Here is a 14,364-nt window from a genome sequence, read left to right on the forward strand (position 1 = left end):
ATAGCTGCTCGGATAACGACACGGAACGAAACGAGCACCTGTCGGGTTTATACAAAAGTAGGATTTGTCACGAACACCAAATACTGGACTGGTTCGCAGGGTCAAATTGAAGCTAATCGCGGGATCACAATGGACGCATGACTATGTAACGTTCAATGTTAGTGAGCACCAATACTCAATAAATCAACCAAGCTACAAATGAATGCAGACATAAAGACGACGGTAATAACTTTTTTACACACACAATTAAGAATGTGTGAGTGCGTGTGAGCGTGTTTGTGTGTGTGTGTGTTTGTGTGTTTGTGTGTTTTATTAATAGCCAGTGAGGTTTATATACGTTTGGTCAGTGTGATTTATATTATTTAAAAGTAAAAAACAACAACGAAATCGTTACGACACGTTCCTAAAATAACAGTTTGGGAGTTGTGAAGCATTTTTGTGAGTGAGTATGGTTTTGCGCCGCTTCTAGCAATATTCCAGCAATATCACGGCGCGGGACACCACAAAATGGTTTTCATACATTGTACCCATGTGCGGAATCGAACCCAGATCTTCGGCTTAACGAGCGAACCCTTTAACCCCTAGGCTATCCCACCGCCCCCAAAGTTATCAAGAGACTCGATACTACAGTCCTGCTGCTAAAGGGGGCACGGGTGGCCCAGTCGTCTAAGGCGCCGCGATTCGCTGTGCAGAGTTGCGTCCCTTGGGCATGCCAGAAACCGATGATTGTGGGTTCCAATCCTGGTTCGCCCCGATTATGTTTCTAGGTTTGTCAGCGCCATACCCGTGCTCCTGGGTTTCACCGAAGTGGTAAACGTCTGAGACCTGCATCACTTCGGGCTTTCCTCCCACATTAAGCTGACACGCTGCGAGATAACTGGAATACCGTTAAAAGCGGCGTTAAACCCAACTCACTCACTCACCCTGCTGCTAAAGAACAATAGTCTCCACTTGTATTAGTCTCGTGTGATGACGTCATAATTATAGTCAGATTGATGAAGGCTGAAATTTGCATTGACCCCACAGACAATAAACAAGCATTGATGCCATTTGTTGCCGCTGTGATTCTATTTATAGGGGGGAAAACCCGCCCATCCATAATTAGACCTGACGCATGCACAGGCCATGCGCCGAAAACATATGAAATAGGGGCGAATTAGATGATGTGGTGAATGAGCTCTCTTTATTGGTATGTATGATTTAATTTTAAGTGAATATGATTCATGTGCATATATGACACGTGCTTCCACATTATTTGATTAACTGACGTAGTTGACAAATTTCGTTCGTGGTTGTGGAGGGCGTCACATGAAGTTTTTGACTCAGGTAAACATATTTAACTGATCCGTTTTTACCATCCCTCATCTACTGGTCTAATACACAGCCACGATTTACTCACTCCTTTCTGAGAAAGTCGGGGCGGTGGGGTAGCCTTATGGGTAAAGCGTTCGCTCGTCACGCCGAAATACCGGTTCAATTCCCATAACGAGTACAATATTCCCATAACGAGTACGCCGTGATATTTCTGGAATATTGCTATAACCACATCTCTCACTCTAACTCTAATGCTGATTCTGCATCGGCCTTTACAGGCTCCGCGAGAGTGGGCATTTAAGACCTCGACCACTGCCATTATTGAAACAAAGCGGCTGAGTGAGGTGAACTCGACCCCTTCGTGTTTTTTAATAACCTTCAGTTGAGGAGCGGTCGGGTAGCCTAGTGGTTAAAGCGTTCGCTCGTCACGCCGAAGACCCGGGTTCGAAGACATGGGTACAATGTGTAAAGCCCATTTCTGGTGTCCCCTGCCGTGATATTGCTGGAATATTGCTAAAAGCGGCGTAAAACCACCCCCTCCACCCTCCACATACACACACGCACATAAACTACTTTTCGCGAAGTCAGTTACGGTGTGCTCTATTAATAGTCGGGGAAAACCTAATTTTCTATATTTAGACCTGACGTCCGTCTACAGCTTTGTATATTAGAGTTAGGTGATAGGGTGCCTCATAACTACTGTAATAGTAAGTATTGTTAATAATCATAATTTGATTATTTATGATGTGCATATAAATATTGACAAGATCTTCCGCAATAATTAATCGCATGAACAGTCTCATTAAAATCATATCTTAGTAGTCTAGTAGCTAAAAGCAATTTTCAATGCTAACCTTGCATTTGAGGTCCCACAGTGTTTTATTGCTGATTTTATAAGTTAAAGATATGTAGATCAAGAAACAACTGGATGCCAACTTGGCACCCTTGAGGATTTTAATTAAAATGTGTTTTAAAATATACCCTTGGAATCTCAAGCGCCAGCAGAGGACCGTATGGAGGCAAAATAAGTTGTTCGGTAAGTAGCACAAAATGGAGTACTTCCTGTACAGACTGTTTACATTAGTTATTCATTTTCTACCTCATTTTCACAAATAATATGGCACAATGGTAAGTTATTTTTGTTGTCCAACTGATTTATGACATAGACATTGCAGTTATGCAGAGTAAATGAATGAGAGATAAGTGGGAAAAATAATTCAGATCAAAATGCAAACTAGTGAAGTGTCGTCTGCTAGGCTATGCATACCAATGCTATCAAAAGCTGCATTAAACTTTATTTGTTGTTGAAATATATAACAACTATTTATATATGCATCAATATATTCATGTTTGCAAACTGTATGCAAAATATCTCATGGAAATAATGTCTCCATTCACTTGAATTGATAGTTTGATGAAAACTGTATATACTACTTTCCAAACCACTTATCATACTGCCATAGGGTCTCTATTGACTATGCAAGTAAGGAAGAGATTTTATTTTATATTTGTCTCTAAATTGATTACTAAAATAAATTGAAAGGGTTTGATTTGTAGATACTATTTTCCTGAGAACTATTATGTTTGATATCAACCTACAAAGGAAAAAAAAGACATATTTGGCAATATGAGCCCTAAATGATTCAAATGAAATGTTACATAATTTTCATCAAATGCAATATTGATTATTGGTACAGGTGCACTGGAAATATGTTAAATAATTGATGTATGTCTGTCAGTGGCTACAATTTCATAAATCAATTTCATATTTATTTGAATTTTAAACTTTTTGAAACATTATAGTTAATATTTTGCTATTCAACTACCTTTCAATATATCATTAATATTTTTTTTATATTTTAAGAGAAATAATGAATCCTTTCTTTCTTCAATTTCAGTCGGGGGTTGAATGTTTATTCCAGCTGATTGGCTGTTGTAATAACCCAAATCAGAAGCTGACAGCTAATTCAACTAGTCAACGTATCATATCTATCATTGATGCTAGCAAGACCAGACAGGATGGCCTACATTTACTAATTGAAAAAAATAAATCTTCTTCTGATGTTAATGAATTATTTTACCACAAAAACTGTGTTTCTACTTACACATCAAAGACCCACCTTAAAAGACTTTCAAAATCTTGTTCAGATAAATGCCTGCCAGAACCATCCAAAAAGAGAAGGCGTCGTTCAGTTTCAAGCACTGACTTTAACTTTCTAAAACATTGCTTATTCTGTGGGAACCCATGTGAAATTGAAAAAGACTCTAGAAATCCTGGACGATGGAAGAGATCTCTTCTTTGCAGAACTGCAGATGATGGCCAAAGATCATTCAAGAATATAATGACGGTGAGATCAAAAACAACATCAGTTTACATGCCTTTGATAGACATGAAACCGGCTGACCCTGACACCATTTTAACTGCTATGAAGGAAGCTGACAGATTAACTAAACAAGTTGGACAAGATATTGTTGTTTTCACATGTGACCAACAACTGTACAGGGTGGCAGTTCACATTTCATGGGCATACCCAGAAAGATTTCATAATTTCTTTCTGCGTCTTGGTGGAATGCATTTCCTTATGAACTTTATTGGATGTGTTGGCACACTGATGGCTGGAAGTAGATTGTCAGACATTCTTGAGAGCTCTTTCGGAAGTGTAGCAAACATGATGTCAGGAAAAAGATACCTTCAAAACTTACGAGCGTTAAGAATTCTTGTTGAAGAACTGTTAAGGAATGTGATAACAGAAGTATCCAAGACAGAAGACTTATTGAACATCTTGGAAGGCAGAGCAAGACATGCCAGAACAACGCGATTGTGGTTGGATATGCTAATCAAACCAGTTTTGCTGATGCTACAGTTTGTCCGAGCTGAAAAAGAGGCTGATTGGCCACTCCATTTGCTTGCAGCGAAACTGATGATGCCATATTTCTTTGCTGTTGGACATCAGAACTATGCTCGTTATGGCCTCTATTATCTTAGAACAGCAGAAGATCTAAATCCAGGACTACTTGAGAAGTTTCTCAAAGGGGAACACGTCACATGTCATACACCTGGTACTTGGAATGGAATATGGACAGACATGATGATTGAAACTACTTTCATGAAATATGGAAAGGTCCAGATGGCATCATTGGCATCACCTTAAAGCCAAACACTCTGAAGACATGGGCCTTGAGTCTTCATATTTGCAGTGTTTTGTCAAATGATATCTATGACATGACAAACCAGGACAAATCAACAAATCAAGTTCATAAAGAAGAAATGAAAGGCCGAATTGCAGCAGATGCAAAAGATCGGGAAAACATTCGACAGAAGCTGCAAGAGTCAAGTGATCCACTAGACGTGTCTCAACTCCCTACTGATAAACTTTGGCAGGTTGTGAGTGGCAGATTTGCAGACAGTACTGTGAATGTTCATAAGGCATTGGCAGGGGTCAGAAAGAAATGGAGAAATTTGAAAGGTCATGGCCAGATGGATTTCATAGGCCCTTGTCAAAGAAGATAAAGACTGTGGCTGTCTTGAAGAATCAATGTTCAGATTGGATCTGCCACGTTATATGACACACATCTGATCTACTCCAGAATCATTGGACTTCAGGCCTCAGGAAGAGACATCAACATTTCTGAGGTCTTAAAGTTTGAGTTGGCACCAGTGCCTACTTCTATGTTTACAGATGCAGGTGTCATGAGAACAGCCACAAACAAAGCTACTTTGAGGAATCAATTGCAGGTTGAATTGTCAGAAAGCCTCCCAAAAAGCGGACCAAAAAAGCATTATCATTGATGGTTCTGCAATGCTATGGGTGGTTCACTGGCCGAAAGATGGAAAAGTAAAAGATTTCATTGACAATGTTGCTTCATATGTAATGAGGAAACTGAAAGACGCTGATGTGTACCTTGTATTTGACAGGTACTTTGGATACAGCATCAAAGGTGTCACAAGATCATCACGGGACAAAGAAGCCAACCGACAACACAAGATTTCTCTGTCCATGCCCCTCCCACCACAGAAGATTCTACTCACAGTTACTTCAAACAAAGTTCAACTGATAGATCTAGTAGTAGATTATCTGCAAGAGATGAGAGAATCGTTGAAAGTCTGCTCACACAAGCTAGTATTAACTGGAAGTTCCTCAGTACCTGTGGAGGTCAACAATGGTTTACTGATTCATCGACAAGATCTCAAGACAACCCATGAAGAGGCTGATGTTATTATCATTCAGCAGGTGATATCTGTTGCAGAGTCAGTTGCCAATGCATCTATCACAGTGGTGTGTGACAACACTGATGTGTTTGTGCTGCTACTGCATTTCTACCTATACCAACAATTAACGTGTCAGCTATGCATGGAGTCAACATCATCTGTCAACAAGAAGTGCATTGACATCAAAGCCACAGTGTGAATGCATAAAGCAGTGTGAATGCATATTCGTTGCCCAATTAAAACGATCATTAAATAACACAACTTCATCATCCGTATATTATGTCAAATTTGATATGCAGGAAACATGTGATATATGTTCACTGACAGTCATTTATCCATGCATTGCTTTGTATAACAGTTAATTTAACTTCGTTTCTACAGCCTAAAGTTTCGTTATACCCATAAATGACATCATAACAAGGCGATTTCCCAAAGTGTCGGGACAGCGACAGTAAACATCGCATTTAACGATAAATAAATCACTGCTGTCGCTGCGTTGCGTTAATTAAGGTTGATTATTTTAAAACAACTAGATTGTTTGCTGTCTACGCGCAGCGCTGCGCTGCACACGCGCTGGTATAGTGTGGGAGGTGAGGTGAGGTGAAATGGGGTTGAACGTCGCGTCCAAGATTATTGCACTTATATAGCGACGTGCATCTACGTGTGTGTGTTTGTGTGGCTGTTTGTACTAGTCCGGACTTATGCCGATTTATAAGGCTAGCTCACTGAGATACCATGTCGCAGTTTAGCATGGATACCCCACTCAGACACAGTATACTGACTCCGAGCTGACCAGTCCTTGTTTTAGCCCCTTAATGTCGAGCGCCAGACAGGGTAACAACAAGTACCATCTTTTAACGTCTTTTGGTATGACGCGGTCGGGGATCGAGCCCCGGACCTTCCGCTCTCCGGGCGGACGCTCTACCACTAGACCACGGAGGCGGTCGTATAATGTAGGAAGAGTCACCTTCTTCAGTACAAATACATCAGATCTAGAGCTTCAAGTGTTTACCCAACACATCCCGAGTGAGTGGGTGAATATTTATAGTCACCTCGGCAATATTTCAGCCATATCGTGACTAAATCAAGTTAGACAGTAATAATACATACAATGTTATTATAAAACCTGTCGTCAAAGGACAGTCAAATAATTAGATTATCTCAGATGTATATTTTAAAACTAGTATTGAACCATAAACAAAATTTCACCATAAATAACAATACAGTATAAAAACGGGGCTAGGGATCGCCAGCAATTTAAGGTAGGCCACCATACTAGGAACCTGGGGACTTACAATACTTCAGCTACCTGCACAGTTCCCAAGCAGGATCAACACGTCTGGAACTGTACGCGCATCCTACTGTTTCATTTTGACACATAACTAGTTGGTTGTTGGCTCGTCGACAACGTTCAATTATTTATTGGCAAAGTGACTGAGTGAATTAATATTTTATGTCGCACCATCATTTTTTTCAGCCATGTAGCTACATATGCCAAAGAAAGACCTCAAAAGCACATGAATTCGTGGAAATTATACACTCGGGCGTTCCGCGCCCTCGTGTCTTCCTTTTTCACGATTTCTTTCTACATGATGGAAAGGGCTTTGTTTTTTATCCACGATCGCATTTCGCCAGCTGACTAAGCATAGACACACGGCACCACTCACGATCCGGGTAGAGTATAGGTTTCCAGCACCCCATGCTTGTCGGACAGAGGCGACAAACGGGATCGGGTGGTCAGGCTCGCTGACTTGGTTAAGACATGTCATTGTATCCTAACTGCGTAGCTCGATGCTTATGATCTCAATCACTGTATTTTCTGGTCCAGATTCGATTATGAATTTTTACAGAACGCCGTCATATAGCTGAGTATTGCTGAGTGCGGCGTTAAACAACAAACAAACAATTTATCCACAGGTGATGGACATTCACTTGTACTCTCGTGTCTTGAAACCATCAGCGATATTTAAGTAGCAGTTGTTTGACGCTTTCACAAACAGTTATTTAGCCTCGACATGTTTAAACTACCAAAGGTAAGTCTATTAAAGAATGTGATGTCGTTGACATTGCAGGCCTTGAAATGAACTGGGTCCGTCTTTCCGTTTATGCTGCGATCTTGGTGAACTTTGGGCTGTTTTTGACTTTTGTGACACTAACAGCATGGGAAGTGCAGCCCGACCAGGCACCCAGGATGACCCAAGAGGTTAGTAAAACCATGCACATTCAAGGATATGTCGACACAATGCTTCACACAGCCAAGGCCAACTTGTATCCGCAACATCTCTTTACCTTCTAGTCTCGGTCTTGGACCCGTGAAGATCCGGGGTAGAAAAGGTCTTCAGCAACCCATGCTTGCCGTAAATGGCGACTATGCTTGTCTTAAAAGGCGACTAACGGATCGGATGATCAGGCTCGCTGACTTGGTTGATGGATGTCATCATATCCCAGTTGTGTGGATCGATGCTCGTGATGTCAATCAATCGATTGTCTGGTCCAGACTCGATTATTGCCGAGTGCGGCGTTAAACAATAAGCAAATAAAACAAACAAAAAGTTTTGCCCTTGATACATACATAAACACACACCGTGACAGATAATAGATATATCTTTTCTTTATTTTGTGAAATACCATATATATCGCATTTGGTCTGAAATTTGTTTTGTGACTAGTGAGCTAATGTTTTTTCATCCTCTGCTTTCATTACTGATCGTTATTATCCAAAATCCACTGTGATATTGACGGAAAGTATATCAGTCATGGTGAAATTATATTTATTGCATCCCCTCGCAAATACTTCTGTTCTTTTTGTGTGTTATGTATTTGTCTGAAATGTCAGAATATATAAATTTCAATGCACATACCATATATATCGCATTTGGTCTGAAATTTGTTTTGTGACTAGTGAGCTAATGTTTTTTCATCCTCTGCTTTCATTACTGATCGTTATTATCCAAAATCCACTGTGATATTGACGGAAAGTATATCAGATAAAACATGATTTTTAACCACAGTGAAAAGTCCAGTTAGTGTTTTCGGATAAATATAGTAGTTTAACTCCATGTATGCATACTGATACTGATGCGACGTTAAATTTTAACACACTCGCTCACTCATATCATACCCCATATCAACTCGAGACCCCAATATTGTCCAGAAAGCTTGAGGGTTGATGTGGGGGTCGAGGGTTGATATGAGGTAGCAATGCTCATGGCAAGGAGGTAACTCTTCCTGGACTTATTCTCAAAGCTAGTTTACCACACCTCGGAGGGTCGGTTCAAAATCCCATCTCCAAACTTAAAGCAGAAAGCGGGAAAATCAGCGTACATCACAAACTAGGGTAAAGGTTGCGTGCGTATTTCATAAGCTGCTATTTTTAGAATTTTCTTCGAAATTGAGTTTCAATGAAGTCAACAGTTATTCTTAAAACTATCAATACAGCCGAATACGCGGTTGTAAATAGGTTTATTCTCTTCTGCAATCAGTTGTTATAATTTCCAGTGTGTTTTAGATTTAATTTATAAGGGACAATATCTAAAAAAATAATTAAATCCGACCCCACCTTAATTCTATTAGCGGTATGCAGTTTTTACATAACAACGCAGTTACTTCCCTTCGGACATGCTTCGCCAAGCTCCTTCCCAGCGCGTGACACCTTCGTTACACTCTCAGTAACATAGTATAGAGAGCTCCGGGAACGGGCTATCGCTGTGAGGAGCTTGAAACTTCGCAAACACGATTGAAATTACCACAGGCTCAGATTATGAGGTATGATATGATAATAACCTTTTCATCATATACCATAACATCAAAGCTGTACTGGACCCCATCTCCTCCTCCCCCACCCCCGACCCCTAGGCTTTAGATTCCAATCTTAAAACATCTCTAAATTCCGAAAGAACACGTTCACTTTGTTTGGAAGATAATGTCAGCGGAAAAGTATCCGAGCAGACGACGCAATATCGATCGCCTATTCAAAATGCATTAGCAAGCCACATCAGCCCGGCCGGGGGTGTAATACGGGTCTGGGTTTTACACCCCATGTGATATTACCGTCTCCATGTTGGCTCTATCGCACATGCAAAATACCTCATATTATTGATGGGTTGAAGCCCAGCTTCATGTCTATACATAGACAGGCAAATCTACGGAAGATCCTTTCTGCCATGAACCGCCTCCGTGGTCTAGTGGTAGATCGTCCGCCCGGAGAGCGGAAGGTCCGGGGTTCGATCCCAGGCCGCGTCATACCAAAAGACGTTAAAAGATGGTACTTGTTGTTACCCTGTCTGGCGCTCGGCATTGAGGGGCTAAAACAAGGACTGGTCGGCTCGGAGTCAGTACACTGTGTCTGAGTGGGGTATTCATGTTAAACTGCGGCATGGTATCTCAGTGAGCTAGCACTATAAATCGGCATAAGTCCGGACTAGTACAAACAGCCACACAAACACACACACGTACATGCACGTCACTATATAAGTGCAATAATCTTGGACGCGACGTTAAACCCCATTTCACCTCACCTCACCTTTCTGCCATGGTGAAATTATATTTATTGCATCCCCTCGCAAATTCTTCTGTTCTTTTTGTGTGTTATGTATTTGTCTGAAATGTCAGAATATATAAATTTCAATGCACATCTCACTTACAGGAGACGGTGTTCGAAACGCTGAGGCAGCAAGGTAAAATAATGTTCCATTCAAATACAATAGTTAATGCAAATACCTCACTTAACCGTGGTTTTCATATGTACATGTATTGACCCCCAGTTCATTTCATTTGTTATGGATCGCCTCCGTGGTCTAGTGGAAGAGCGTCCGCCCGGAGAGCGGAAGTTTTGGGGTTCCCACCCTGGCCGCGTCATACCAAAAGACGTTGTTACCCTGTCTGACGTTGTTACGCTGTCTTGCGCTCGGCATTAAGGCTAAAACAAGGACTTAAATTGTCGGCGCGGAGTCAGTATACTGATTTACCTTCATATGCCCACTCGTCTGAAGCGCCGCAATTCACTGTGCAGAGTTGCCTCCCTTGGGCATGCCAAAAACCTGCATCGTGGCTTCGAGTCCAGTTTCGCCCCGATAATGTTTCTAGTTTGTCAGTACCATGCTCGTGCTCGACACACCGTGATATAACCGGAACAATGTTGAAAGCTTTGTTAAACCTGTCTCACTCACTCATGTGGTATATTTACAGTTGATCAGTCCAGATCTGAGGACACAAGTGTTTCATACCAGAGAGATGTTGACAAGTGCAATGCTAGTCGACCAGCCTTACATCAAGCCTTCACAATACAGGACACGTCTCAAGGTAGGTTGCACGTGTTCAATTCAATTAAACATTTTATATCTGTAAGTGTAGTAGTTGTTTGTTTGTTTGTTGTTTAACTCCGCACTCGATGACATGGATCGATGACATGCACCAACCGAGTCTGACCACCCGCTCCTGTTAGTCGCCTCTTCCGACAAGCAGAGTCGCCTTTTACGGCAAGCATGGGTTGCTGAAGACCTATTCTATCCCGGATCTCCACGGGCCTGTAAGTGTGGTAGCAAAGATCACACAACATTAAGACAATAATAACAGGAAATATTTCTGTACACTGTATTTGTTTTTGTTTTTTTCTTAAGGCAGCAGCATTGTCAAGTTGGACGTCGGTGCTGCCACAGAAGAGATGACTGCTGCCTTGCTCCAAGGTTTCCAATTAGATGATGGCTCCATCAATGTGCTTGTATCCGGCTACTACGTCATCCTCATGGACGTGACCTACTTCTTCCGTGGCCACATCGATGGGTCACAAGTCAAGGTGTACGTGAGATGCGTCCAGTCCGACCCTGCGAAAGATCTTGTACGGATCTCACAATTATGCAGGATAGGGAGATATTGTTCCCTTACATTTCAGAGCATTTCGTATTTGTCTCTGACTGCAAAACTCCACTGTGAAGCCAACCATGCCAGTGATATAGTCACCGCCATTGCGAATACTCACATCAGCCTTGCATTCTTTTGAACAGGCGATGTCCTTTTTTGGCATTTCCTACCACATGTATTTGTCCATATTTACCTGGGCCAGTTTAGATCACAATTGCATGACTAATACATTCAGGTTAAACGTTTACATTGGTTTAAATTGGTACTCAAGGTTGTTTTTTTTTAAATACAAAAAGATAAATACCTACAATATTGGATTTAGAAAAGATCAATCGCGAATCTACTTTTAGTCATTGACATATAGTTCCAGCTTTCAAAGGGGCGGTCGGGTAGCCTAGTGGTTAAAGCGTTCGCTCGTCACGCCGAAGACTCGGGTTCGATTCCCGACATGGGTACATTGTGTGAAGCCCATTGCTGGTGTCCCCGCCGTGACATTGCTCGAATGTTGCTAAAAGCGGCGTAAAACCATAGTTACTCGCTCCAGCTTTCAAAGCCTTTATGCACATGTGTTCTGAGCTTATAAAAATATATATTATTGAAAACAAACATGCAACTTTTGGTTTAATAATTTCATAGGAACGTTAAGTATACATTTTCCTTCCATTGAGTATCATACCTGATTGTGTGGTACGTGTACATACGTGAATGTCCAGCTTTAAACCATATTGTATTTTTACTGTTTGTATCGTTCGTTTCTTATTTGATCATACATGGAATATCGCCTTGGAGCACACGCAACTCAATGGACTGGACCGGTCAGTTTTAACGTTGTCATGACAGCATCAGTCGACTTGCGGGGAAGGTTCCAAGCCATGATCTCGAGCGTTTGGGCGATCTTTTCACCAAAAGTAGATAGAAACATGTTTTGGACCTTTTGGAATCTCGTAGTTGTGACAAACCACAGTTGAAACTGTTAACTATTTTGTACCATTTCCGTTTCAAAACGAATAATTTTAAAACTAATTTTTAAAGTCATAAGTCATAAAGTTAAGGCTGCTTAAACTACCGTACCCGCATCCACGAGGGTTTTTCTTATGATGAGGATTCGGATAAAGGATGATGTTTCGGAAGCAAAAATGTCGCCGTTCAAAGCCCCGTTACAAAACAGGTCATCTGCCTGACCAAACGGAAGTGTGACTTGTTCACGGGGTTTCTGCCACACTTGAGATATTGAAATTCGGTGATGGATATGGAGGTTATAGCTCTTATACCATTGTCAGTAAACTCGCCGTTCTGGGTTAACACAGAAGGAATTACGACCGTACAAAGTCCCGTTGTGGATATTCATACGGGCTCATTCCCACGACGACGCCCTCTATAATCCTTCTATTGTGACGAGACTACTTGTACAAACTGACCGCCTCCGTGGTCTAGTGGTAGAGCGTCTGCCCGGGGAGCGGAAGGTCCGGGGTTCCATCCCCGCCCGCGTCATACCAAAAGACGTTAAAAGATGGTACTTGTTGTTACCCTGTCTGGCGCTCGGCATAAGGGGTTAAAGCAAGGACTGGTCGGCTCGGGAGTCAGTATGCTGTGTCTGAGTGGGGCATTCACGCTAAACTGCGGCCTGGTATCTCAGTGGGCTAGCACTATAAATCGGCATCAGTCCGGACTAGTACAAGCAGCCACACACACGTGCATGCACGTCGCTATATAAGTGCAATAATCTTGGACGCGACGTTAAACCCCATTTCACCTCACCTCACCTCACCTGCGCAAACTCACAAGGAGGCTTGGTGACAGGGGGCATATCACACTTTTAGCTATTTTCAAACATTGTACAATAGGTCGTCGATGATATTTATTTTGTTTGTTGTTTAACGCCGCACTCAGCAATATTCCAGCTTTTTTACAGAGGTATCTTAATAATCGGGACTGGACCAGATAATCCAGTGATTGGTTGCTGCATATCTCGACTCTTCCCGGATCGTCACTGGTCTTGTAGTAGCATCAGTAGTTGTAATAGAAGTAGTATTAACAGTAAGTAGTATTAGTACTAATATGAGTAGGAGTAGTAGTAGTAGTACAAGTAGTAGTACTGGATGTAGGTGGTGATCAAGCTCGCTGACTTGGTTGATGCATGGCGTTGTTTGCCTGGATCGATGCTCATGATATCAATCACTGGATTGTCTGGTCCTGACTCGATTATGTTGGTTGGTTTGTTGTTTAACGCCGCACTCAGCAATATTCCAGCTATATGACGGCGATCTGTAAATAATCGAGTCTGGACCAGACAATCCAGTGATTAATATCATGAACATCAATCCACGCAATTGGGATCGATGACATGCATCAACCAAGTCGGCCAGCCTGACCACCCGATCCCGTTAGTCGCCTTTTACGACAAGCATAGTCACCTTTTACGGCAAGCATGGGTTGCTGAAGACCTATTCTCCCCCGGAATCTTCACGGGCACAAACCGCCGTCATACGCATGTAGCTGGAGTAGTGCGGCGTTAACAAACAAACAAACAAACTAGTGGTGGTAAGGGAAGTAATAATAATAGTAGTAGTAGTAGTAGTCGCGGTGGTGGTAGGGGCGGTCGAAGAAGTGGTTGTATTTGTAGAAGTAGTGGTGGTGGCAGCAGTAGTGGAAGTTGTTTTTGTAGTAGTAGTGGTAGTTGAAGTAGTAGTGGTAGTAGATGTAGTAGTAGTAGTAGTAGTAGTAGTCGTAGAGGAAGCAGGAGTGGTGATAGTAGAGGAATTAGTTGTGGTGGTAGTAGTAGAAGTAGTGATGCTTGTTTTTTTACTACAATAAACCCAATGTATCTTCACTTATACAGCATTCAGTACAGCTATAACCTAGTTTCAAACAACGGTGTTGTAATACTGTTATCCATGTGACATGGTTTGTAAACATATGTCGGCCTAGAGTCATATACATTCACTGCTGAGGTGAACCGCCTGCACACCATACAAATAAAC

At 41.8% G+C, this 14,364-nt stretch overlaps 1 protein-coding gene across 1 annotated transcript; it reads left to right on the forward strand.

Moving 5' to 3' along the window:
* The first annotated feature begins 1,131 nt into the window (after nucleotides 1–1,131).
* On the forward strand, nucleotides 1,132–12,075 carry LOC139447958 (uncharacterized). Its single transcript, XM_071229461.1, has 5 exons — nucleotides 1,132–1,189; nucleotides 7,597–7,727; nucleotides 10,170–10,200; nucleotides 10,712–10,825; nucleotides 11,143–12,075. The coding sequence occupies exons 2-5, from the start codon at nucleotides 7,605–7,607 to the stop codon at nucleotides 11,520–11,522; spliced, it is 648 nt and encodes a 215-aa protein (XP_071085562.1). The 5' UTR covers nucleotides 1,132–1,189; nucleotides 7,597–7,604; the 3' UTR covers nucleotides 11,523–12,075.
* Nucleotides 12,076–14,364: the final 2,289 nt, after the last annotated feature.

This window comes from Haliotis cracherodii, unplaced genomic scaffold, assembly GCF_022045235.1.
Source record: "Haliotis cracherodii isolate W230 unplaced genomic scaffold, xgHalCrac1.p SCAF_7, whole genome shotgun sequence".
Taxonomy (NCBI): domain Eukaryota; kingdom Metazoa; phylum Mollusca; class Gastropoda; order Lepetellida; family Haliotidae; genus Haliotis; species Haliotis cracherodii.